The sequence below is a fragment of the Megascapheus bottae genome, chromosome 4 (genome assembly GCF_031878675.1).
Source record: "Megascapheus bottae isolate mThoBot1 chromosome 4, mThoBot2.hap1, whole genome shotgun sequence".
Classification (NCBI taxonomy): domain Eukaryota; kingdom Metazoa; phylum Chordata; class Mammalia; order Rodentia; family Geomyidae; genus Megascapheus; species Megascapheus bottae.
This window is the reverse complement of record NC_143512.1, coordinates 42,722,814-42,745,723: the sequence shown is the minus strand read 5'-3', so window position 1 is coordinate 42,745,723 and position 22,910 is coordinate 42,722,814. Positions and strand designations below refer to the sequence as shown.

Here is a 22,910-nt window from a genome sequence, read left to right as displayed (position 1 = left end):
TGTGTATAGCTAGACGAGTCTTGTACCAGTAGGTTTTAAAGTTATAGTCTCCCTTTGGCCCCTCACTCAATTTTCTGATCTTTTCTAAGGCATATATAAATGTACGTGTATATTTATACACTTTATACTTAATTTTAATATTATTCTGTAATTTGTGTTGTATTTCCCATTATATAATCTTGAAACGCTTTTATCATTGAACATTCCCCAAGGATGATATTTTTATTGACCACATACTATATTCTATCACTTGGGTGGGTCAAAACTTATTTAGTTCGTAACCTTCTGCAATTATTTTCTATTCTCCAACAAAGTAAGATTTGCTTATTTTGGTTATCTATGTTTCTTTAAAGAATGATTTCTTTATGCCTTATCTCCACTTTAGTATTGACAAGTCATAGTATTTGTTGACTTTATCATCCTATATAAAGCATAATCTCATATCTATTGTCACATTTACAGAAAATATTTTAGGGAAATGTAGCTTGAGCTCCAATACAAAGATTTTAACTTTCTTAATTTTTTTTGGGGGGGGGGCCTCAGGGCCTGAACACTATCCCTGGATTTTCTCAAGGCTAGGGCTCTACCACTTGAGCCACAGCACCACTTCTGGCTTTTTGCTACATATGTGGTACCGAGGAATCAAACCTGGGTCTTCGTGCATGCTAGGCAAGCATTCTACCACTAGGCCAAACTCCTGGCCTTAATTAATTTTTTTATGTGTTACCAAGGAATTGAATCTAGGCCTCATGCATGCTAGTCAAGCACTCTACTATTAAGGCATATTCCAAGCCCCTACCTTTACCCTTACAGTAAAGATTTTACATTCTGTTTTCTAAAAGGAAAATTCAGCTACTAAGTATACAAGGTCTACTATTGTGGGATTTTGGGGGTAGGGTTTTCTCTTCACAAATCAAGTAGGGCCATGATGAAAATGATAGGTTTTCCTGTCATGATGGGAAGGACAACAGATATGGCAGAAGTTCACTTCAATGATGCTTCACTACATCCTTTTCCACATTAGTGAACACACAAACCAATATGGCTGTCTGGGATGACCTATAAGAATGAGGACAATGGAACCAAAAGCCTCAATATTCTTTATCACAGGTCATAGTGCCCAGTGGAGGAAGATTCCAAGCCTGGCTCCCCTGTCCCCATCTTCCAATACTTCTCTCTCCCAACCCCAGTCCTTCTGGGTAGAATACATCCTCATCCCCTTCGTCTCTTCTGTGCTGTCACAGTGGTGATAAAGTAGCATTCCTACGCTACAACTGGGAGGCCTGTCCAAAGGATCAGATCACCAAGAAGAAAGGAGAGAGATATACACTTTGTAAAACTGGAATGAATGCAATACACATCTTGAACACTTCTCATGAGAAAACAGGGAGGAGCAGGCCTTCTGAGAGCAATGTCTCCAGTGTCGGTAACACATTGCCCTTTCCCAAGACAAATCTGTTCTCTCTCTGATTTTACACCATGGCTATTTCAGAAGGTAATTCATTGGATGTAGGCACATACTCCATTGATAATTTCTCTAAGGGGGAACATTAAAAAATAGCACAAACATTACATTGAAAACAATAGGAGAAAACAGGTATATAATTGGGAAAACTAATCGCTATTTGAGTGGCCTGCCACCTGGTGGATCCATTTGGCAAGTGCTACCTGAGTGTGGGTGAATATCATTTACAGACTAGGTTTATACTCGGTTACTTTCTCTTAAAAAATAAGCAGCTTCGTAGAGAAGTTCTATAGCAACACTGTTTTGAAATAACAGCAACAACAACAGAAAGGTAGTCCACAGACTAGTAAATGCTCCATTAATTCACTTTACTTAAAACTCTTTTCAAGAGTGTTTACAGTGGGAGGGAAATTATTTTATGTTAGCTGAACTGAGTCCATTAGCAAAATTTAAATTATCCAATTTCTTCTCATACTCTGCCAGTGTCTTCCTAACAGTTAGTCTTGAGTAACTGGTAGAGTTCTAATGTCCTTTCCTTTCTCTGCAAAGCATGGGCCGGGACAGGTCTTTCCTGCATGCCATATCTTCACAGGAACCAAAGCTCCACATTGTTGGCTCTCCTGACCTCACATATAGACTATCTTATACTGCTTTTTCATACGATGGACGCTCACAAGTCTATCATAGCCCTGCATAGATAACCCCCACTTTCCTGATGCTATGCCTATGCGTCCTGATGAGACAATTTTCCTCCTTCTGAATGGCTGCCATGTTTACAGGCTAATCCTTAAGTTGAACACTTTGATTGGAGTCTGGCATTGCCACCATTTCCCACTGTGAACATTAGACTACAGGGCACACTGGAAATCGGCGAGTGCATGTGTGCAAGAGTGCATTGAAGGAGTGCAAAGCATCTTTGGCTTCCCAGCAGACACCAGCAGACAGTCTGGAGTGCCTTGTTCAATTTGCTCTGTGTTTCTTTTTTTTTTAAGAACATTTACATTTTTATATTTATTTCGCCTAGCTCAGAGGGTAACTGAGGGTGATCTGAGTTTATTTTTGTCAACCACAACAGGGCTTGGAAGGTACCAAGTACTCTGGCTTCACTGTTATTCTTAGGTGTCATTTCCTTGGGACCCTTGCAGTGTTCCCAGTAAGTACTGCACACATACCAACAGCCTCTATGATGCTATTCAGTGGTCCTTGTTTTAGTATCTAGACTCTCCCAAGAAGACATAGAAAGGATATGACTAAAGCAGGAGCTCGTGAAGTTTTAGGGTGTCTCTTATGCCTTGTGGGTTTTAAATGATGTTACCTACTTAGACAGCAAGCTGGGTGAACATGAAGTCTGGCTATAGAAGGTAAATGTGGAAGGCTATCACACAAGTGGGGATATGCCTGGGTCTGCATAGGCTCTGTGAATAAGGAAGGGGTGGAGAAAGGTTTCAGCCAATCACTAACGATTTTAGAAAGACTGATGCTACCTAAACATCAAATGAGAATAGTTATCTCCTTGTGGCAGATTAACTCTTTGTGTGAAGGGATTCATGTGCTACTGGGGAAGTGAACTAGATAATCCACAGTGTCTGTGATTCCATGGGTCAAGAATGCTTAAATTTTGGACAAGTTTCTCTGTCTGTGTAAGGTTGGGCTTCCACAAACACGTCTACTTGAGCTAGTGAGGTGAAAATGAAGCCCAGCGTGAATCTACAAGGCAGAAAATGTTTATAATCTGAACAACAGATATTATACACGAGTTTCTAAGTATGCACATGTAGCCCTATGTGATGACCTTCCCAACATCTTTTTGCAAGGATGCCCTGGGATCCTGTAGAGCAGGATACTATGGGAATAGAGCTACTACCTTGAGGCTAAGCCTGCTGTTGATACCCATCACTTTTAGACTCTTTCTTCAAGAACCGTTGGTTAAATTTGGAAGAGAGCTGAGTGATTACACAGTTCGCTGGGAAGATAATTAAATCCCTTGTATCCTCTTTGTTTCATTACACTAGTTAGTCCTTCTGGGTGCTTTCTTTATGAACCAGAGGCAGGATCCTCTGCCTGGATTTGTGACAAAACATACCACTGCCTTGAAGGGTGCCAGGGCTCCATGCCACCAAGCTACAGAAAATGCTGGGACACACAACTGCAGCCAGCAAAGAAGGCTGGGGGCTGTGCATGGCAGTGTGGCTATAGCCAGAGGAGGCAAGATGTTACACAGAGGACAATCTGATTCTGCTAAGAGATCTTGCCAAAAATCTTTAGAGGGAAATTCATTTTTGAATTTCATAGAAGCAGAAAGGGAAGATTTCAAAGTCCAGAATCATATTAAGATACAGGCTAAGTCACACAAAATACGTTCTGTGATGTCCCTGCAAAACAAACAAGTGTGTATTCCCTGAGTGTATAGTTGTTTATTATTTATTGTGTTTTCTGCTTTAATGAGCAGATGTGGGATATGATGAAAACATCTGCTGTAGCAGGAGCTGTTTTGCATATAATACATATTATAAAGAATGCAGTATATAGTACTATCTGAAATCTCTTTAGTGTTTTACAAATCAGTGATGCTAATCTCCAGTAGAATGAATGACAGCGAAGCAAAGGCTTCCTACAGACTTGTTCTCCAACAAGAAAGGGCAAAGTAGGTTCCTAGACAGGGTGAAGATCATTTTTAGAGACAGAAAATCCCTTTGTCTATTTCCCTTGAAGTCTCTACAGACTGGAAAGGGTTATACACTGGATATGAGGGACAAAAACTTATCCCCAAAGGATGTCTCTGTGTGTCAGGGACCACAGGACCAAGAACTGTTGGGGAAGCAGCTAGCCAGAATCATGAGCCTTTGCATTTCTTCTTAAGTTCATTTCAGGTGACTTTCATAGCTAAAGGATTGGAAAATCATAAACCATACTGGGCTTCCCATTTCTTAGATACTTAACAGAGAGAGCTGCTCCATCTCATGATCAGAGATGCCAAGAGAAATGAACACCTTGGGTCTTACCCATGCAGGGAGCTTTTGGACAGATAATTCCAAATCAGATTCTACAATGTGGAGCACATAAAGAGAACTTTTATTATGCACACCTTAGAATGAGGAGAAAAACTGAATGAGGAAATGAGCATGCAGGTGTAAGGATAGTCTTTCATGATGTAAAGCTGGAGAATTCACAGTAGTTTCATCACTATGTGAAATCTCATACTAGTGACTTTCTTTTCAGTGGTGAGACTAACCACAGGAGGTGGGCCTTAAAGAAACTGATCTCTTAGTACTCATCCCTCTAGGACACCTGCTTCTTCTGCATGCCCAGACACAAAGAAGACAGTACCTTTAACAGGAGCTCTATAACTTCTGTGTGGACAAGTCCATGCACGGGCTCTCCGTTGATATGCGTGATCAGATCCCCTGCTTTCAGTCCTGCCTGGTATGCTGGACTTCCTTCTTCTACATTCTAAATTCCAAAAGGAGAGTACAGATCTATAAGCACACTGATGATAACTCAAATGCCTGTTGCTTCGGTCAGGCTACTCTGACTACTCTTGCCCTCAATTCTGTTCCTAATAGGAAATCCAAATCATGATTCCTCGTCTTATTCTCTTGTTCTAGATAGGATAATTCCTCTGTTGCCATTTAAAAACTAAGTCTAGTGGACTCTGAAAACAAAGTAGGGGAATAAGAAATGAAAAAGGAGAATGAAAGAATGTTGTCTATCACTGCGGCATGCAAAAATGCAGGCACAGGACAGAATTGGGAGCGATGCTGCCTTTGAAGTCAGATTCCACTTTCCAGCAGGGCTGGGAAGGAGGCACAGTGGAGGCGCGGTGAGACCCTTGTGCTTACCCAGACGATGTGGTGCACTGTGTAGATGTCGCTGTCTCCCACGTACACCCGGATGGCTCTGATAGCGAACCCATAATTCTTCCCCGAACTGTGGATCACAATGGGCTGATGGGGACTTGCAGAAGCTGCCGAAGAATCTCGGCTGGGAGAGGAATCTCTAGAAGAGGAGGGGTCTGAGGACAAGGAGTGGGGAGACATCGGACTTGCCAGTGGAGAAACAGCAAACATATCTGCAACAAAGAAGTCAGCTGTCAAGGCCTTTCCTGGAATCGTGTCCACGCAGCCAGCCCTCACCACGGGAGCCCAGCCAAGAATGGTAAACAACCCCACAAAACAACCCAATGATGTCCAATGGAAAAACCAGGAAAGAATTATGCCAAAAAAAAAAAAAAGTTTACATTGGCTCTGGCATGGATTGCAAAACTGAAACCTGTCAAGAAAACAGCAAAAGTGCTTCTATTTAAAATTTCAATTAATACTTAACAGTTATAAGTTTAGTTCTCTAATTACAAGATTACTTTCTGAATGTGATATTTTTTATCTTGTTTAGTTAGTTATAGATACATGCATTCAAGTATGCAGAGAAGAGTATATGAACCACAGTTAAGACATTGGACTCCAAATCTCATCCTCAATTATTTCACTTGGTTCTTTCCAGCCATATATGGCGAGGAAAAGCATGTTCAATTTACTACCTGCTTTCTGATATGTCATTAAAGTACTATTAATTAACACATTTTAATTGAAAAAAACCCACTAACGTGGCGAACTCTCCATAACGTAATTACTTTGGTTGCAATTGATTCTCTTTATTTATTACCTGCAAACATAAGTTTTACTGTAGAATAAGGCAGGTAATGTAGAGAAATCTAAAGAGAAATTCAGTTCACACCCCAAAGTCTACAAGATTATAAGCGAACTCCTGTGCTCTGAATGTCTGTGGTTCTGTCAAAGTTCCTAAGTGGAAAGCTAACCTACAAGCTCTAACTTTACTAGAGGTTGGGGTTTTGGGAAAGTGATTGCCTGGGAATGACTCAACCTCTGGTGAATGCAGAAAAGAGGCCTGTGGGGTCCTGCTCACCCTTTCTGCCTGTGAGAACATGTACCAGGTGCCAGCTAGGAAGAACAAGTTTCCACTCAACACCAAATCTGTTAGTACCTTGACTGTGCACATTCCAGTCTCCAAGACTGTGCACAACAAATTCTGCTGCTGACAAATTACTAAGTCTAAGGTCTTACATTATGTAGCAGCCTCAATGGATAAGACATTAGCATATTTTTAATCAGTTTATAGCACTAAAAATAGTCTTCACTGGTTACGGGAATCTGTGTGTGTCTGAGAAGTGTAGAGTAAGTACTGATGTTTAAATGGAAGCCTAGTCCAGGACCCAGCTGTACGATCCCAGTGATAGTGGAAGCTCACAGGGACATGCCACCCATTTCCCACCGTGGCTACAATAAACTGGAAGTACACACATTCAACGTGTTCCAGGTTTTAAGTGGTGTGAAGAGGAGAAAAGTGTATCCCTACCTGTGATCTCCTACTCCAATGTCAATGTGCCCCCACCACTTCTCTTTGCTAATCCCTAGCCAAGTAAAGAGAGGCACACCAACAGGCAGGGACATAAGTGGGAGGGAAGAGGACTCTCCCAGGTTGATTTCCCTTGTGAATTAAGTTCCTCTATCAAAGAGTGGACTGTCTCAAACTGCTTTCAAGAGCAGACTGGACCACACCAGGCCTAACTTTCCTGAAAGTATAGATGTGCTGAAGCCATTTTTTGGGTGATGAAGGGCTATTAAGACTAAGGACATAGATCTCTGCTTTATGATGCACATTTGGGAAAGGAACCTACTAGAGTGAGTGCTATCCCCAAACGAGTATCTGTGTATGTGAAATTTCTTTCTGCATAAACATGAAATTGAAGAAATGTACATAATCCCTTTCATGTGCGGCTGCATTCTTCTCAACACAAACCATCTGTAAACACAATTGGGTTCCACTCCCTTCCTTTCCCTGTCATTGCCATGATGTCACCATCATGAGGTATCTATTTCAACTCCACCAGTGGAATGACCACAGAAGCGACCAGCAGAGGTAACATCAGGCTGTGGAAATACAGCACAAGCCAACAAAATTATAAGTCAGCTGTTTCCAGGGGAAACAAAACAGAAGTGCCAAGAATGATTTACCTACCAGTAGGAGGACCTCAACCCACAGGACTGGGAAAACTTAAAATTCTTTCAGGGCCATCTGTGATACTCTGCATCTCCAGAAATGCAAAAGTTTATACTCTCTTTGTCTATTTCCTCATTAATTAGCTGTGAAAAGCTATACTTAGGCTTCCCACACAGATGCTGAATACAGCTTTTTAAAGTATATACATGATATATAGTCTAGAGAAGAAAAATTATTCCAGGGAGTGAAATTTATCATTCAGCTTGGAGGGAAAAAATAACAAAGAGAGAAAAACATTCAGGGCTGGGAATGTGGCCTAGTGGTAGAGTGCTTGCCTAGCATGCACAAAGACCCAGGTTTGATTCCTTGGTACCACAAACACAGAAAAGCTGGAAAGGGTGCTGTGGCTCATGTGGTAGAGTGCTAGCCTTGAGAAAAGCCCAAGGACAGTGCTCATGCTCTGACTTCAAGCCCCAGGACTGGCAAAAAAAAAATATATTCAGGAAAGTGAGAATGAAAGCCCCTGTCTGTGTTGTTTGGAACCCCCAGAGGTCCTGTGGTAAGAATTCAGGGGTCTGTAGGCAGTACCGTAGCTCTTAACAGTTGTTCTGAGACATTACCCATGTTAGCTGTCAGTGATCTGGCATCTCTGTGGCATTCTGAGTTGGGAAGGAGGAGGATAGGGCATGCATGCACACATGCACAAATCACACAATCTCATGCGAGTAGATGACTCTCTACCTCCTGGGATCATGAGAGACAGAGCACTGGCAGAAAGGGACTTTGTGACTTTCCCAGAGATTTTCTTTCTCTCTGTGCTTTCTAATCGCTGTCGAGCCATGTGAGAAGCAGGTTCACTGGATGGCTTGGAGGAATTATCTGTACTGTCCACACACTCGCTCCGTCCATTTATCTGATCCAAGTGCTCTGAAAAACTGCCAACTGAACAAAGAAGAAGGAACAAACACATTCAGGAAAATCTAGGCCAGAAGAGGCAGAGAAAGGGTAAGAAGAGAAGGAAAGATCAATACTGGGAAACATACTCCTGGTTAGCTGAGTCCACCTGGTGTCAGGCCAACAGGAAAAACACATGATTGGTTAAGAGAAAGGAGAGGTGGAAGAGGGTGTGATGGAAGAGGTGTCTGTTCAGCCTTGGCTTTCCTTGTACACATGGCTGCTCAATTCTTAATCGGTTCTCAATTCTGTTTAAGAACATATGGAAAGCAGCTTCTTTTACCCACTAATGCCAGCAGTTCCCCCATGATCACCCACTGATGACAACCAGCAACGTTGCTGATCATTTTTGTCACAAAGTCATTCTGTATCATTCTCTGCCCAAATCTGCATCCTTCCCAGACACACTTCACTAGGCCTGGTTAAGATGGTAGGCATGCACCACCATTTCTCGCTTATTTGTTGAGATGGAATCTTGGCTCACCTACACCCTTCTCCCATGTAGTTGGGATTTCAAGTGTGAGACATTACTCTTAGCTCCTGTTTTCCTTTTGTTTTGATACGTAAGGCCATATAGTAAGATGCTAAATGAAAGGATCTCTAGGATATAGAAACATAAGCCATATAATGAGTGATTGTTGTCCTTAATGTACTATGTTATCTCTCATCTCTTTTGCTGTCCCTTGGTTATCTCGTATTGTTACAGTATCCCACTTTGTTACCTGATATATCGGATATATTTGTATTTGGTTATTTGAAATTGGATAGGGAAGGGGGGAAAACAAGATGAGGGGTAGGGGTGGGGGGAGGGAAAAGGGGATCAAGACATGTGAAAGGTTATCAATGTATTTGAATTAATGCACCTCCTATCTGGCAAATATCATGTAACCCTTCTATTAATTACAATAAAAATATATGAAAAAAAACAATGATAACACATTGTCATCCATTGAGAAGAGGCAATGTTTATCTCATAAATTCTATAAGAAACAGAAATATAACATTCATAATGTCCATATCATAAATTTGCTGTGCTTAAAAATCCTCAGCTCTACTAAGACCTTTGTAACTACAATCCATGTAGAGAGTGTAACACCACTGTGCAAGAGCCTCTGAAAATCTAGCCAGAAGATTTAAAAATGCTGACCAAATGGAATTCTTTGCCTAGAAGAGAGTTGATCTAATTCAACATAACAAACACTTCCATTACACTCTATGTTACAACACATGACTGTCAAGCTCTTGTCTAGAGGTAAGAGTCTAGTGGACACACAGATCTCATGGTTCTACAGTTTCTGGTAAGGGAAGACTGAGACACAAGGGCTAGAACGGGCACAGGTTCTTTTCAAACTTTCCCCTAACATCCACCTGACTAGTCAAAAAAGATAGTATTAAAGCACAAATCTTTTTGCTTCTGTGTGCTAACATTCTTGCTTAACCGTTTTCTTCTGTTCCTTAAAAAGCCACCAGTAGCCTGTAGAACTTGGTCAGAACTGATTCACTAGTCAAAAATTCTATCTTTCCAAACTTGAGCTTACCACTGGGTGAGTCAGACACTTCCTTCCTCTTTGTAACTGGTTTTGATAGGCTCAATGACATGAATAAAATGATAAATGTACAGTGGAATCTCTTAATTATGACGAGTTATTGGGTATATTAAGCACCATACCTACGATTTCAAGGGTTCAGATACAATGCAATCATGAAAAGAGAAAAACAGTCATAAAGTTCGCTTTCCTAAGTATCAAGATACCATTTCCTCTTCTTTTATCTCCCTCTCTTCTCTCCATCTCATCTCACAGGACTGCATCTGAGTGTATACTTCTTTTCTGCCAATGATGGATAATGTCACCTTAATGTTCTCTAAATGTCAAGGGTTCCTTTCTTTTGATGGTGGAGCAATATAAAAATCAACAAATTTAATTTTAATACAGTCACGGTTTTCAGGTTCCCTAATTACCCTTGGCTATAAGCAAATCAACTCATCTCTTTATTCTGTACATCCCCCTGGGTCTTTGATTATTTTTAGTGTGTGTATGGGGGAGAGAGAGAAAGCGAGAAAGGTGGTTTGAAACTATTAATCAAGATGCATGGCAGGATCCAGGCAGAGATTTTTAATTATGAAAGCAATCAATCAAGTGTTTAGACACTCCTCCCCTCCCTTACCTCCTACTTTTCTGGTAGTGAGTACCTGGGGGTAACACGGAAGAGCAAACAAAGGACAGGACAACCGCTGGGGAACTTTGTGACCACGAAGGCAAAATACTGAAATATCGACACTTCCTATGAGCATGAAGAGGGACTATAAATGATTGGGAATTGTAGAGCAACAGATGCCTCTTCACTTATTTCTATGTTGATATTCTCCTGGCTTTACAGTTAGAATAAGTGGAATCATCCAACAGGAATAGATGTGAGGTGAAAAGAAAAATGAAGGAAGTTTGAATGTTATTTTTCTCCTGAATTGATTCTAATCAGATGTGAAGTTCCTCTTGCCCCCCTCTTTCTCTCTCTCTTCACCAGCATTCCCTCCCCTCCCCGCAGGGCACTCCACTTGCTAAGCTAATACTCATTACAGCCATTCCTCCAAGCAGGTTTTGCTGTATGCTGTTTTCAAATAGAGTCCCGCTTTTTGCCTGAAATCAATCTAGGGCCATCTCCCTCCTTCCTATGGCTTCCCATATAACTAGGATAATAAATGGCACCACGATACCCTGATTACTTTGTTGAGATGAGATCTTACGTTTGTACTTGGGCTGTGAGGGTGTTTTCAAACAGTGATCCTCCAGACCCATGTAGCTGGTAATACAAGGTGTAGGCTGCCAGGCTTGGCAGACCTAAATTCTTCAGTGAGGCTGAAATAATCCTAGCTTGTAAATCTGTTGGGATTTTCTTTTTTTAGGTAATTTATTATTTTTTCCAAAACAACTTAGGCTCTGAATATTTACTTAGTTTAAAAATGTTGAGGAAGCTGGGTACAGTGGCTTATGCTTATAATCCTAGCTATTCAGGAGGCTGAGATCTGAGGATCACAGTTCAAAGCCAGCCCAGGCACTAAAGACCCTGAGACTCTTATCTCCAATTAACCACTAGAAAACTGTAAGTAGGGCTGTGGCTCAAGGGGCAGGGCAGTAGCCTTGAGCTGAAGAGCTCAAAGACAGTGCCCAGGTCCAGAGTTCAAGCCCCACAACTGACCAAAAAAAATGTTGAGGAAAGGGCTGGGGGTTTGCCTAGTGGTAGAGTGCTTGCCTAGCATGCACGAAGACCCAGGTTCAAGCCCTCAGTATCACATACATAGAAAAAGCCAGAAATGGTGCTGTGGCTCAAGTGGTAGAGCTCTAGCTCAAGTGGTAGAGCTCCAGCCTTGAGAAAGCCCAAGTATAGTGCTCAGGCCCTGAGTTCGAGCCCCAGGACTGGCAAAAAATGTTGAGGACAATTCTTGGAATTAATTATGTTTGTCAATATAGTATATAGTAAATGAAAACATTTATTTTCGCAACCTAAGCCATACCATGTTCCATCTTTTGCAAAGGCATAAATATGCACTGCTTATTCTATAGGGGTATATACTGTGTATAACACCTCTGATAAAAACCAAATGGTATTTTGAAGACATATTCTGAGGGAACTCCAACAGTATCTTTTTGTGTGCCATGGAGTTATTTCATGTCAGTGCAGTAAAACAGCACATGAACGCACATGTTTGTTTGTTTTTGTCAGTCATGGGGCTTGAACTCAGGGCCTGGATCAAGGCTAGTTCTCTATCACTTGGAACCACAATGTTATTTGCAATTTACTGGTAGTTAATTGAAGATAGGAGTCTCATAGACTCCTTGGCAATGACCATATCTCAGCCTCCTGAGTAGCTAGGATTACAGGCATGAGCCAACAGCACTAGGCTACACACCGATTTTTCTGTCTCACCTTCCCCTCTCCAGTACTGCACAGGCTGGAATCTGTCCTGTGAGTCTCACAGAGAAGGGACCAGGCGGCACTCCGTGTGAGTCTAACAGGCACCACACTGTCAGAGAAATCAGGTCAGCATGGGAGGAAAGCTCACTTTTCCATATGGGTGACACAAGCTATTTTTCAGAATATAATTTTGAGGCTATGACTATTTGATACTGTCTCCCGCTCCAAACTCTGAGTTGCCCACAATTCTATAAGATATACCTTTATGTCAATATCTGGGACTGTGCTCTCCAACATTACCACATTCTCATTGCTGGGGACCTCAATGAAGCCAGCTGTGAAAGTGAGGCTGGATAAGATCAGAGCATGGCCAGCCTAAACAAGGTGGGGGAGACACGTGACCGTGTTCTCAGGAGTATGTCCCTCTGCCCCAAATGAGAAGCTACACCGAGATTACAGACTCCTGAAATATTCATCTTCATTACCAGGCCAGGTCAGCCTGGGAGCCACTTCTCAGTATGGTACCTCCAAGTGCCCAGACAGTGCCAGCACCTTACCTGAGAGGGTGGAGCTGCTGATGGTACTGGCTGGGGTGGTGACCTCAGCCTCCTCTTGGGCTCCTTCTTCAGGAGGCAGAACTGGCTTTTCAGGCTCCTCATGGGGGTCTCCAAGGCCAGGGGTGGCTTGATCTCTCTCTCCCTCTGTTGAAATAGCCAGTTTGGGAAGTAGGCCAGAGTTGAGTTTATGTCTGCTGCTATCAGTATCTGAAGAGTTGGAGGTTGATAATTGTTGCCTTAATTGGAAACAAAAGCAAAGTCAGCTATATAAAGTAGGAAAATGATGAAAGCACATGTTGGAAAGAGCCAGGGAACAACAAACTAGGGTGTGCCTGGCTGGGACATACATATCTAGTGCAGTGGTTGCCTAGGTGTGCTAACCAAATGAGAACTCACTGGAAACACACATCCTCAGGACTCGCCCCCACATGGACTAAGTAGGTGGGAAACTCCACAGGAGAATCCAGCACCTGCATTTAAATACCTCTACCTCTTCAGGAAATTCTGATATTCCCTAAGCAAAAAATGAAATGAAACCCAAAGCTGCCCTGGTGGCTACTGTGCCAGGGAGTATTTAGGAGGCATCTCACATACACTTCAGAATATTCCGAACTCCAGCTTAATGTTTCCGTGGATGGCAAAGGTGTGCTTTTGGCTTTGTCCCCAGAGTCTTCTTTCTCTTCTCCTGAATTCTGAGTTACTCGATCTATACTGCTGAAAACCTAGAAGGCAAAAATAATTAGTGCTTGTGCGTATCTTCTACAAAGAGCTTGTCAGACAAAACCCATGTCTTGGGAGGTAAACATAAATAAATTAATTAACTAATTAATTAATTTAAAAAAACTCCATTTATGGCTGAAGCGTGAACTATGACCAGGTATCCAGAAAATTCTTTAAATGTTGTTTATTTGACTACTGAAATGAAGGGTCTATATGTGTATTATATTTCTTTTTTTTTCTGTATAAAAGCAATCAATTCTGAAGCCCCTATCCTCTATGTCTTGGGTTTTATATATGTGAACAGTCACACGGGGGTTTCTTGGCCTCAGAATTACTACCTATCTCTGATTACTTTCTAATCACAATGCTAATAAGAAAAAGGAAATAACACAGAAAGGTTATTGGCTGCCCATCAGAGGTGGAAAGGGATTGAGTGCAAAGCGAAGAACGAACCATCTGCTATGAGATCTGGGTGGGTGTGCTCCATCCTTAGTGGGAAGTGTCAGTCAAGAGGCTTCCTGTCCTAATACTGAGATTCCTTCAGCAGACCAGAGATGAGATAAACACAAGCTCTCCCCATTTCTAAGTCTTTGCTACCTCAAAGAAAGGCACTGACTGCCCAGGGTGGGGAAGTGGACCCCATGGCTCTGTTAAGCTACTGGGTGTTCCCACGTGGAAGGAAGACCTTCACGCCTATGATCAACTGTGATTAGGGAAAAAGATTAGGCTAGAGAACAAAAGATGGGAAAAAAGAAACACTTTTCAAGGCAAAGCAGGAAACAGTATTTGAAAGTCTTGGACTTGGGAGGATCAGAGGACAGCTGTGTCTATTTGGTGCTAGCAAAGCTTTGTCCTGGCTCTGGGTAGGGTAGCCACCACATGACATTGTTATATAGAGAGAGGGTAGCACTGGACAATTTGCAGATCCACTCTAGGTAATCACTTCGAAAAAACCCACAGAGCACTTTAAAATCATGAAATGTTATAGAAAAGCTAAATAATAATCATGCATGATGCCATGGCAACAGAAAACTTGTAGCAACTGAGAATAGCAAAAGGGAGGCAGGGTGCCCTCTAGGTTTATTTCTAGTTTTTTTGTTTGTTTTTGTTTTCCCATTCCCTGGGCCCTATCCACCTCAGAACTATCAATTTTCTTAGATTAAAAAAAATCTTAGTATCTGTAAAAAGGCATTTTTCTCAAGCATCAATTTTATTATTTTCTACCTTCCCCCTATCTTCTAGTTTGGCTTCCTACTGACTTACATTATAACTTACACTTTCTATTACTGACTAAATAGTTTTCCATGGAAGGAAGAGGCAAAAGGACTGCAATATTTGAGGCTAACCTATAGTATACAGATAGACCCTGTCTCAAAAAGGAAAAAACAGAAACAAAAACCTTTTTCATCCCACAGTAAGGGACTGGAGGAGAGGGCTTTATTCCCAACAAATTCACTTTCTTATAAAATTTAATTGTAAGATTTTTAAATAAGATTTTAATTATTTTATAAGGTAATTAATGAGTGAGACCTCCACAGCTAGACTGAGGGTCATAAGCAAGTTCATCAGATAGTTACCACACAGAGATGGCTATATATAGATGTAACTCCAAGTCTTGCAAACAAAACAACACCTCTGCCACCCCCCCCCCAAAAAAAACCCTCTAAAACAAAAATATCCTTTTTGTGTGTTGGTACTTAGGCTCTCATTTAGTCTCTCCCCTTTCTACCCCCTCCAGATTGATGTTCTATCATTTGATCTAAACCTCCACTTCCAAACACTGTTAATTGGAGAGTCTAGGATTTATCTGCCCTGACTGGCTTTTAACCTAGATCCTCAGATCTCAGCTGTCCAAATAGTTAGGACTATAGTCATGAACCAATGGGGCTCCCTAAAAATTATTACTATACTTTAAAAGAATATTAATTTCAAGGGAAAAATACTTCCCCCTAGAATGGAGACCTCTAGTTATCTAGATGATGAGGTCATATTATTTTTTCTAAGTGGAAAGGAGTTTTTAAGCACAGGAGACCTCCAGCACATCTACTGAGGGTAGATGGTTTTAAAATCTAGTTCAGACACTGGCCAATAGGAGACTACCCCAGCTTCTCTGAACATTGATGCCCCATGTAACTTACTTTTGAGAATCTGTGTGAACATGAGGAAAACTGCCGAATTTCCACAGTAAAATCCTCATCATTTGTGTCGTCTTCTTCCTCTGTTTCCATGTGGTGATATTTCTCTGATCGAGCTGCACAGAAATGGTTGGGGACAATTTCAATTACTCAGAGTTTCGGCTTTTAATTTAGATATTTTAATTAGTTAATTCTGGACCTTATAGTATGGGTCATGTACTATGTTTAAGAATTTATAGATATGAGATTTGAAGGCTCAAAATTGGATTTTTAAAAAAAAAATGAAGCAAAAGCCAAAAGATGTCTTCTGTCAGATAATGCACATACTATCGAAATAACTTGTGTCATCTTCGGATTCCAGCTGGGGAATAAATTCCGCCTTCTGTCTCAGCAAACTGTTCCAGTCTAAAGATCGGAAGAAACGATGCTGCTTGACTTCATACGCTCCACCTGGAAGTGGGAAAGCAGAAGCAGAGAGGAAACGGTAAACTATTGTCCATGCCAAGACACACAGCAGGGCTAGAGAACCATTTTTTCCCAAAATATCAGCAGAGAATGAGACATCATAGAAATCATAACTTTTTCACTTGACTACCAAAACTCAAAAAATTTCGTTCCCATAATCAATCAGTAGGAGATGTGATTTTGCTAACAGCAGTGTGCGAAGGCACAGTTTCTCCTTGTTAATTTTTCCATGACTTCCTCCATTTTTCAAAGGTTAATGATGCGGCCACTTAAAATCACATTATGCAGAACCTAGGGATCTGGATACATGTTGGCCCAAAGCAGACTCACTCATTACAAACCCAGAAAATTCTAACAAGGTGTAAAATGTGTCCACAGCAATAATTCCTCTAGAGGTGAGATTAATAATGATGGATTGTTCCTAAATACTATATAACGGTTACCATTCAATTTTATTGGATTGCTCATTAGCATATGTAGGAATTAGGTTCTTTGGCTTAGATTCTTAAGCAAGGGATTGATGGCCATGTCTGATAGATTTATACCACATCCAATAAAAAAAATTCAATCAGTTTCTAAATTCAGGCTCCTCTTGCCATATCAGCATAACAGCACAATTTGATGAGTTGTTTTTAATTCAGTTCATGATTTTTAAAGAGTAATTTTCAAGGAAAGGACTTAGAGAAAATATGAACGTTATGCCTCACATGAAGAGAGGTATGACATAAAATCATAAGATGATATAAAAGTCACAGCATTAGATTCAGGCCCCTACCCTGCCGGGAGAGTACCACACATTCATAAAAGAGAGAACAAAAAATTGGTTCTGTAAAAATACTAGGAAGAGATTTCTCAAAGGACAAACCCCAGGGCCCCATCAGCTTCTCTCCCCCCCAACCCCCCTCCAACTAGGATAGCTCTTCTGGTTGGAATGTAAATGCTTCCCTCTTATAGTTGTCACTCGTGCCTCCCATCCTGCCTTTTGTGGGATACAAAAGGAACAGCTAGATAGAAATGCAAGCTAGATGGAAAATGGACTGGGGATTTTGTTCCAAGAAAGGCTTCTGTCTGTGTCTTTCAACGATGTGGCTCTGTCTGAATTGGGCTCCTCTAGTCCAAGGCACAATTCTGGCTCTAGCCAAAAGAAATCTAGCCAAGGGTAACTGGAGCTCTGAGGACAGGGAGTGCACAGAGAAAAAGAAAACTAAGGAAACTCACCCAGCAGTGGGGAGAGTGGATTCTTCTTGCAAACCAGTGGATAAGAATCTATATTGAAGATTCTATCCAGGTGTTTTCCAAGTTTCTATCACTCTAGTCTGAACTGCATCATAACAGCTATATTTTTGTCCCTATGGTTTGTGGGTCAATTCTATGCCAATATGATATATGATGTAGACGTTATGTTTCTTTAAATTGAATAACTGAAAGTAAATCCCCAAAGTAGGAATCATCCATTAGAAACTAAGTAAAAAGACATAGTGAGATAGTAAGGAAGAGAGCTAATCTAATATTCAGGTGCACATTGAGTGGCACAAGTTGTTGTATACAACGGGAAGCATGCTGTAGTTTGCTCATCTCCACTGTGTCTCCTGCACAATTCTGATGCGGATTCACATTTGCCAAGCCTGGGTAACTGAGCCAATCCATCTGGCCATTCCACGATATGTCTGCATTCCAGTCCACTATGTATCCTGGGTCCCAGTCAGTTTCCCCAAATTCAGTTGCCAGTTATCGTTTTCTTTCAGTATCCAGTAGATACAAAGGCCAACAGGGCCTAAGCGTTTCCCTGTCCCATTCCCTCATCAGCCAAACAGCATAAGGTTCACACAGTCAGGCTTGGATGTGTAGTACATAAGACACTGGATCTCTGGATGGTTCCATTTTGATGATTAGCATTTCACATGCTGCTCAACTTTATCCAGAGATGCTACTGTTCCAAGGTGAGAGTCTCAGATGGACCTTCTAGACCATAGCATTGTCCTGTCTTCCCTCCCCTGGAACTCTGCTGATAAGAAATAGCTCTGGGGGCCGGGAGTTTGGCCTTGTGGTTAAAGTGCTTGCCTAGCATGCATGAAGACCTGGGTTCGATTCCTCAGTACCACATATAGAAAAAAGCTGAAGTGATGCTGAGGCTCAAGTGGTAGAGCTCTAGCCTTGAGAAAGTCCAAGGACAGTGCTCAGGCTCTGAGCTCAAGCCCAGGACTGGCAAAAAAAAAAAAAAAAAGAAAAAAAAAAAAGAAATAGCTCTGTTCCTTCTCTGTAGATAATAACAAATGGATCTTCCTCAAGGAGTCACTGTCCCCTGACAGTCTACCATACAATTCTTACCTTAGGTCTTGGTGCCCCACTGAGGACTTGGTTATCAGTAGGCTCGGTTTCTCAAGAAGGGAAAACCAAGGCAAGGGAGTAGATGACCTCTGGTTTCAACTATTGTTAGTTAATATAGTTGAAGACATATAAATATGAAGTGCTCATGCAAAGATAATTCTCACTGTAGGAATTCATCATGGAGATAAGAAAAGGAAATGGATTCTATCCTGTTATGCACTAGGTTCATAGCTAGAAACTGTTATGATTTTTTGGTTGTCTGTATAGTACTGGGAATTGAACCTAGGGCCATGCCCAAGCTAGGCGAGTACCATATCCTTTAACCATATATTTTGGTTTTGAGATAGGGTCTCATTAGCTTTCCCTAGGATCACTGGAAACTCATTATCCTATCTTTCATGTAGCTGGGATTATAGATACGAACTATACCACACCTGGGTCTTCATGAATATTTCTGCATTGACTCCTTACAATAATTTTGACAGGGTGTGTAACATGCCCATCTTATAGACTAAAAAGCTGAGGCTGAGGACAAGAGGACAAGGACAAGGACCTTACAACTAGGATCCTGATAACAGACAGGACTGTTCCAGTGGGCCACTTAGTGCTCCCTAAGTTCAAGACTATAGTTCAAGTAGGACAAGGTGCCCAAATTGCAAGCTCTGCTTTAGCACTAATGTCTTCCCTTGACTTTTCTCTTTCCATAGAAGTTTCTTAAACACCCATTGTAATCTTCACATCATTTTTCTCAGCCTGTCTAGTCTCTTGGGGACGATGTATATTCACACATTTTCATGGTGCATTATTTTGCCCGCTAAATATGCATTAAATAGAAAACACTGTCGCTGGAAGCAGCATAGCAGGGCTGCAGGATCCTCAGTCTCCTTCTCTGGGCCCTATTGGGAGCTGTCATATTGGACTTGTCTGTTTGAAAGTCACTTCTTGACAATGCTAAGAGCTTCGGTAGGGTCTTTTAAATGTCTCTTTTGGACTTCTGCTAAGGGGTTTGCTCCTCAAGCTGTTTAAGCCTGAAAAGGCTGAAAATAGCAGTCAACAAGAAAATGTGCAGAGAAGTAACTTGCAGCATGTGATACATAAACATGGATATGCTGACCACCATCCAGGCTCTGCTGTGTTAAGTCAAGCCCAATCAAAAATCTAAGTAGTCTTAGAGGAAGGAAAGGAGTAGTATAGTAAGTAGACAATCTCCCCAAACTGGCATTTGAACAGTGAAGGGATGAAAGCTTCAGAAAGGGTATGTCCATCCAAATATATTTTCAGTCAGATCTTAGGAGGCCCTTTCTCTGGGTCAGTTGAACAGAATATCAAAAAAAATATTTGTATTATCACAGGGCAATCTTCAAATGCCACTGCTTCTCATTTTTGGCTCCAGTGAGTAATAATCACTCCTTAAAATTCTGCCCCTTATACAATCTTGACACAAATTCTTTGACAGTTACTTGAATCTCTTGATCCAAAAGCAGATCTGACTGCAGGTCATCTAAGCTAGAAAATATCACGTTTGCTTATCACTCCAGGTGAGCAGAAAAGCAAATAGGATGGAGGAAAGGTACAAGAGTTCGGTCAGGTGGAAGGTGGTGGTACCACCACTATGCTGGTATCTGATTATGTGCCATCTCCCCCCCCCATCCCTTCAAAAAAGTGAGATTTTTTTTCTGAGATGCGGAAAATTCAAAATGGCATTAGTAGCATCATACTTGGCTCCAAAAACCACATTTCAATGACATCTTTGTATCCTCACAATGATCCTGTGAGATGCTATTTCCTTTTTTGTGCCAGTCCTGGGTCTTGAACTCAGAGGCAGGGCATTGTCACGGAGCTTCCTTTGCTCAAGGCTTAACACTCTACCATTTCAAAGTTCCATTTACAGGTGTGTTTAGTAGTTAATTGGATATAAGAGTCTCATGAACTTTCCTGCCCAGGCTGGCTTGGAAAAGTGATTCTCAGATCTCAAACTCCTGAGCAACTAGGGTTACAGACCCCATGGAGATGTCTAAAGGTTCCTTTTCATGCATGAGGAAATGATGAACGAGAAGGGAGAAAACCTACCACCTGGCCATAGAGCTGATAATTCAGACCATCCTCCCCAGTTTGTGTCCTCAGTCTTGACTTACATTGACTCAGTAAAGACCCGCCTACCACTGAAAAAGGAGAGGCTCATGGAACTCCAGTAAGAAGCTTGGCTCAAACATACAACCTGGATAATCCTTCATTTTAAACCTTCTTAGATTCACTAATGCAGGTTGGGCATTTCGGTCTTTGTGAACCAAACTATCATGACTAATCAACTCTGAGCCTGTAGTATCAGGGGCAATATTAAATAAGTATATAAATGCCATTGTTGTGTTTTAGTAAAACAGTCAGTAAGCCAGATTTGGCCCAGATTTGGTAGTCTCTGCTCTTAGGTATTGTAAACTTTAGTAATATATCAGTCCATGCTAAATAATAAGAGAGCCCCCGACAAGGATCCATGAGCAAATGTGGAAAATGATACAGATATTTGAAACTGTCATAATTTCATGTTGGAAAAAAAGAGTAGGAGGGAATTGCTAAACATTTTGTCCTGGTATTTCTGCTTAAATGGGATAGTGTAAGACTATTTAGAGTAGACCATCCTTCAAGTGAACAATTTTCACTGAGAAAATCGTGTGGAGCCTGAGATAAATTCTTACACTCAGGCAGCCTGAGACTTTATGCTGGGATCTCTAGTCTGTCTATCCAGAATACATGAAAGGAAAGAAAACATAAAGTGCTAATAAAATGTCAGGAGAAATAACTGACAAGAAATGAATCCCCTTTCTCCTTCATCCTGTAAGGCAGTGGTGTTAGTCTTTCTAGGGTCACAAGGACAGCATAAATCAACCCCAGGCTATCATTTCTAGTCATTAGTTTGAGTACTGATAACCCACGTCAAAGTCTGTGGGTAATAACATGCTGGGTTAAATCCTTACAGAACACATTAAAAGCAAAAAGAACATAGAACCACATATTTGAGCATCATTTTCATGTTAGTTAAGATGCATGCCTTTCAAGACAGAAGAATTGCGTATATTCTTGGGATTTATTTATTGAAGCAAATTAAGAATTTCTGCTTCAAAACACAAAAACAAAGAGTAACTAACCCTCTGAAAGAACAACAATAAAAAAACACAATCAATCCCAAATAATATTGCTCTAATGTGTTGCAGTTATGTCCTACATCAATTAACAGATGTTGCTTATACAAAACCAAAACACAAACAATGCTCTGGATTGTTCCAGAAAACATTCTATCTGGCTTACTGGGGGGGGAGGGGGGAGGAAATCACAATGCATGTACTCTAACCTGTTCCCAGCCTCTCCAGGGGATTCTGCCTGAGAAGCAAAGTAATCAGATCTTGGGCATCCGGCGGTGGGGCTTCGTCCTTTTCAGGCCAATTGATTTCATCTAGAAGAAAGAAAAGTAGGTTATCATTTTATTGCTCAAAAGGTGGTCTACGTCTCCAACAGCATGGGCATCACCTGGCTTATGAAAGCAGATTCTGCATTTTCAGATCTTTAATGGACACCAATGCACAGCCAAGCTAGAGCAGTATTTATTTAACAGGACAGAAATGGTATGGCTTTCCACGGGGTAGGGAGGAATCTTGTAATTAGAATTACATTTTCACTTTCCTGATTTGTATTTCTGTGGGCAGAATTGGCTCCCAACAAGTCACCCCTTCTGGATAGTAGGAGGATTTAATACAATAGAATCTAAGCACCTGTGTTTCAGGTGATTACCTATTAGGGATCATTTAAGAGTGCAATTTTCCTGTCTCATTTTGCTTTGGCCACTGAGTACCTCAGCTCCAGGAAACAAAAATTTGTTTTGCAAAAACAACAACAAAAAACCCCCAAACAAACAAACAAAAAACCTTCTGAAGTCAAAGGAAAGGTCAAAGTTAACACAAACAATGAAGATACATACTCAAAGTCATTATAATAATGAGTATATAAAATATGTCATAAATATTAGAATATGTACTTATTCTAAAAGAGGTTTTGCCTAAAGATAGGTGTGTGTGCTTGTGTGTATAAAAATGCAATAAAAACATGAGTTATTTCTGTATTTGCCTGCCTCTAGCTTCCTCGGCTGCAGTTTAAATCTGATTTGGAAAATAAAACATGAATATGCATCAGAGCCGTAAGGCATCCTGAACAAAGCCAGCATTTGCTGCTTGTGTTAATTAAACAGTTGATTCCCCTTGCCATCCAGGCGTTGGTATGTAAGAAAGCAGTCTAGTTATAAATCCATAAAAAGCACAGATATTGTATAAAGGGGTTACTCACTGCAGGCGACTCACAAATCTACTTTGT

General features: G+C 41.1%; 1 protein-coding gene across 5 annotated transcripts in view; it reads right to left on the bottom strand.

Annotated features, from left to right (window-relative positions):
* Positions 1 to 22,910, bottom strand: part of Mast4 (microtubule associated serine/threonine kinase family member 4) — a 415,893-nt gene that overhangs the window by 9,945 nt on the left and 383,038 nt on the right. For 3 of the 5 annotated variants that reach the window (XM_090331761.1, XM_090331762.1, XM_090331764.1), the window contains 8 exons: positions 21,898 to 21,999; positions 16,086 to 16,208; positions 15,762 to 15,874; positions 13,498 to 13,625; positions 12,904 to 13,139; positions 8,222 to 8,422; positions 5,305 to 5,534; positions 4,793 to 4,915 (listed from right to left, as the gene is read on the bottom strand). In XM_090331761.1, coding sequence (XP_090187887.1) covers positions 4,793 to 4,915; positions 5,305 to 5,534; positions 8,222 to 8,422; positions 12,904 to 13,139; positions 13,498 to 13,625; positions 15,762 to 15,874; positions 16,086 to 16,208; positions 21,898 to 21,999 — 1,256 coding nt within the window. The remainder of the gene's footprint in view (positions 1 to 4,792; positions 4,916 to 5,304; positions 5,535 to 8,221; positions 8,423 to 12,903; positions 13,140 to 13,497; positions 13,626 to 15,761; positions 15,875 to 16,085; positions 16,209 to 21,897; positions 22,000 to 22,910) is intronic. The other 2 variants (XM_090331763.1, XM_090331765.1) reach the window with 1 other exon arrangement.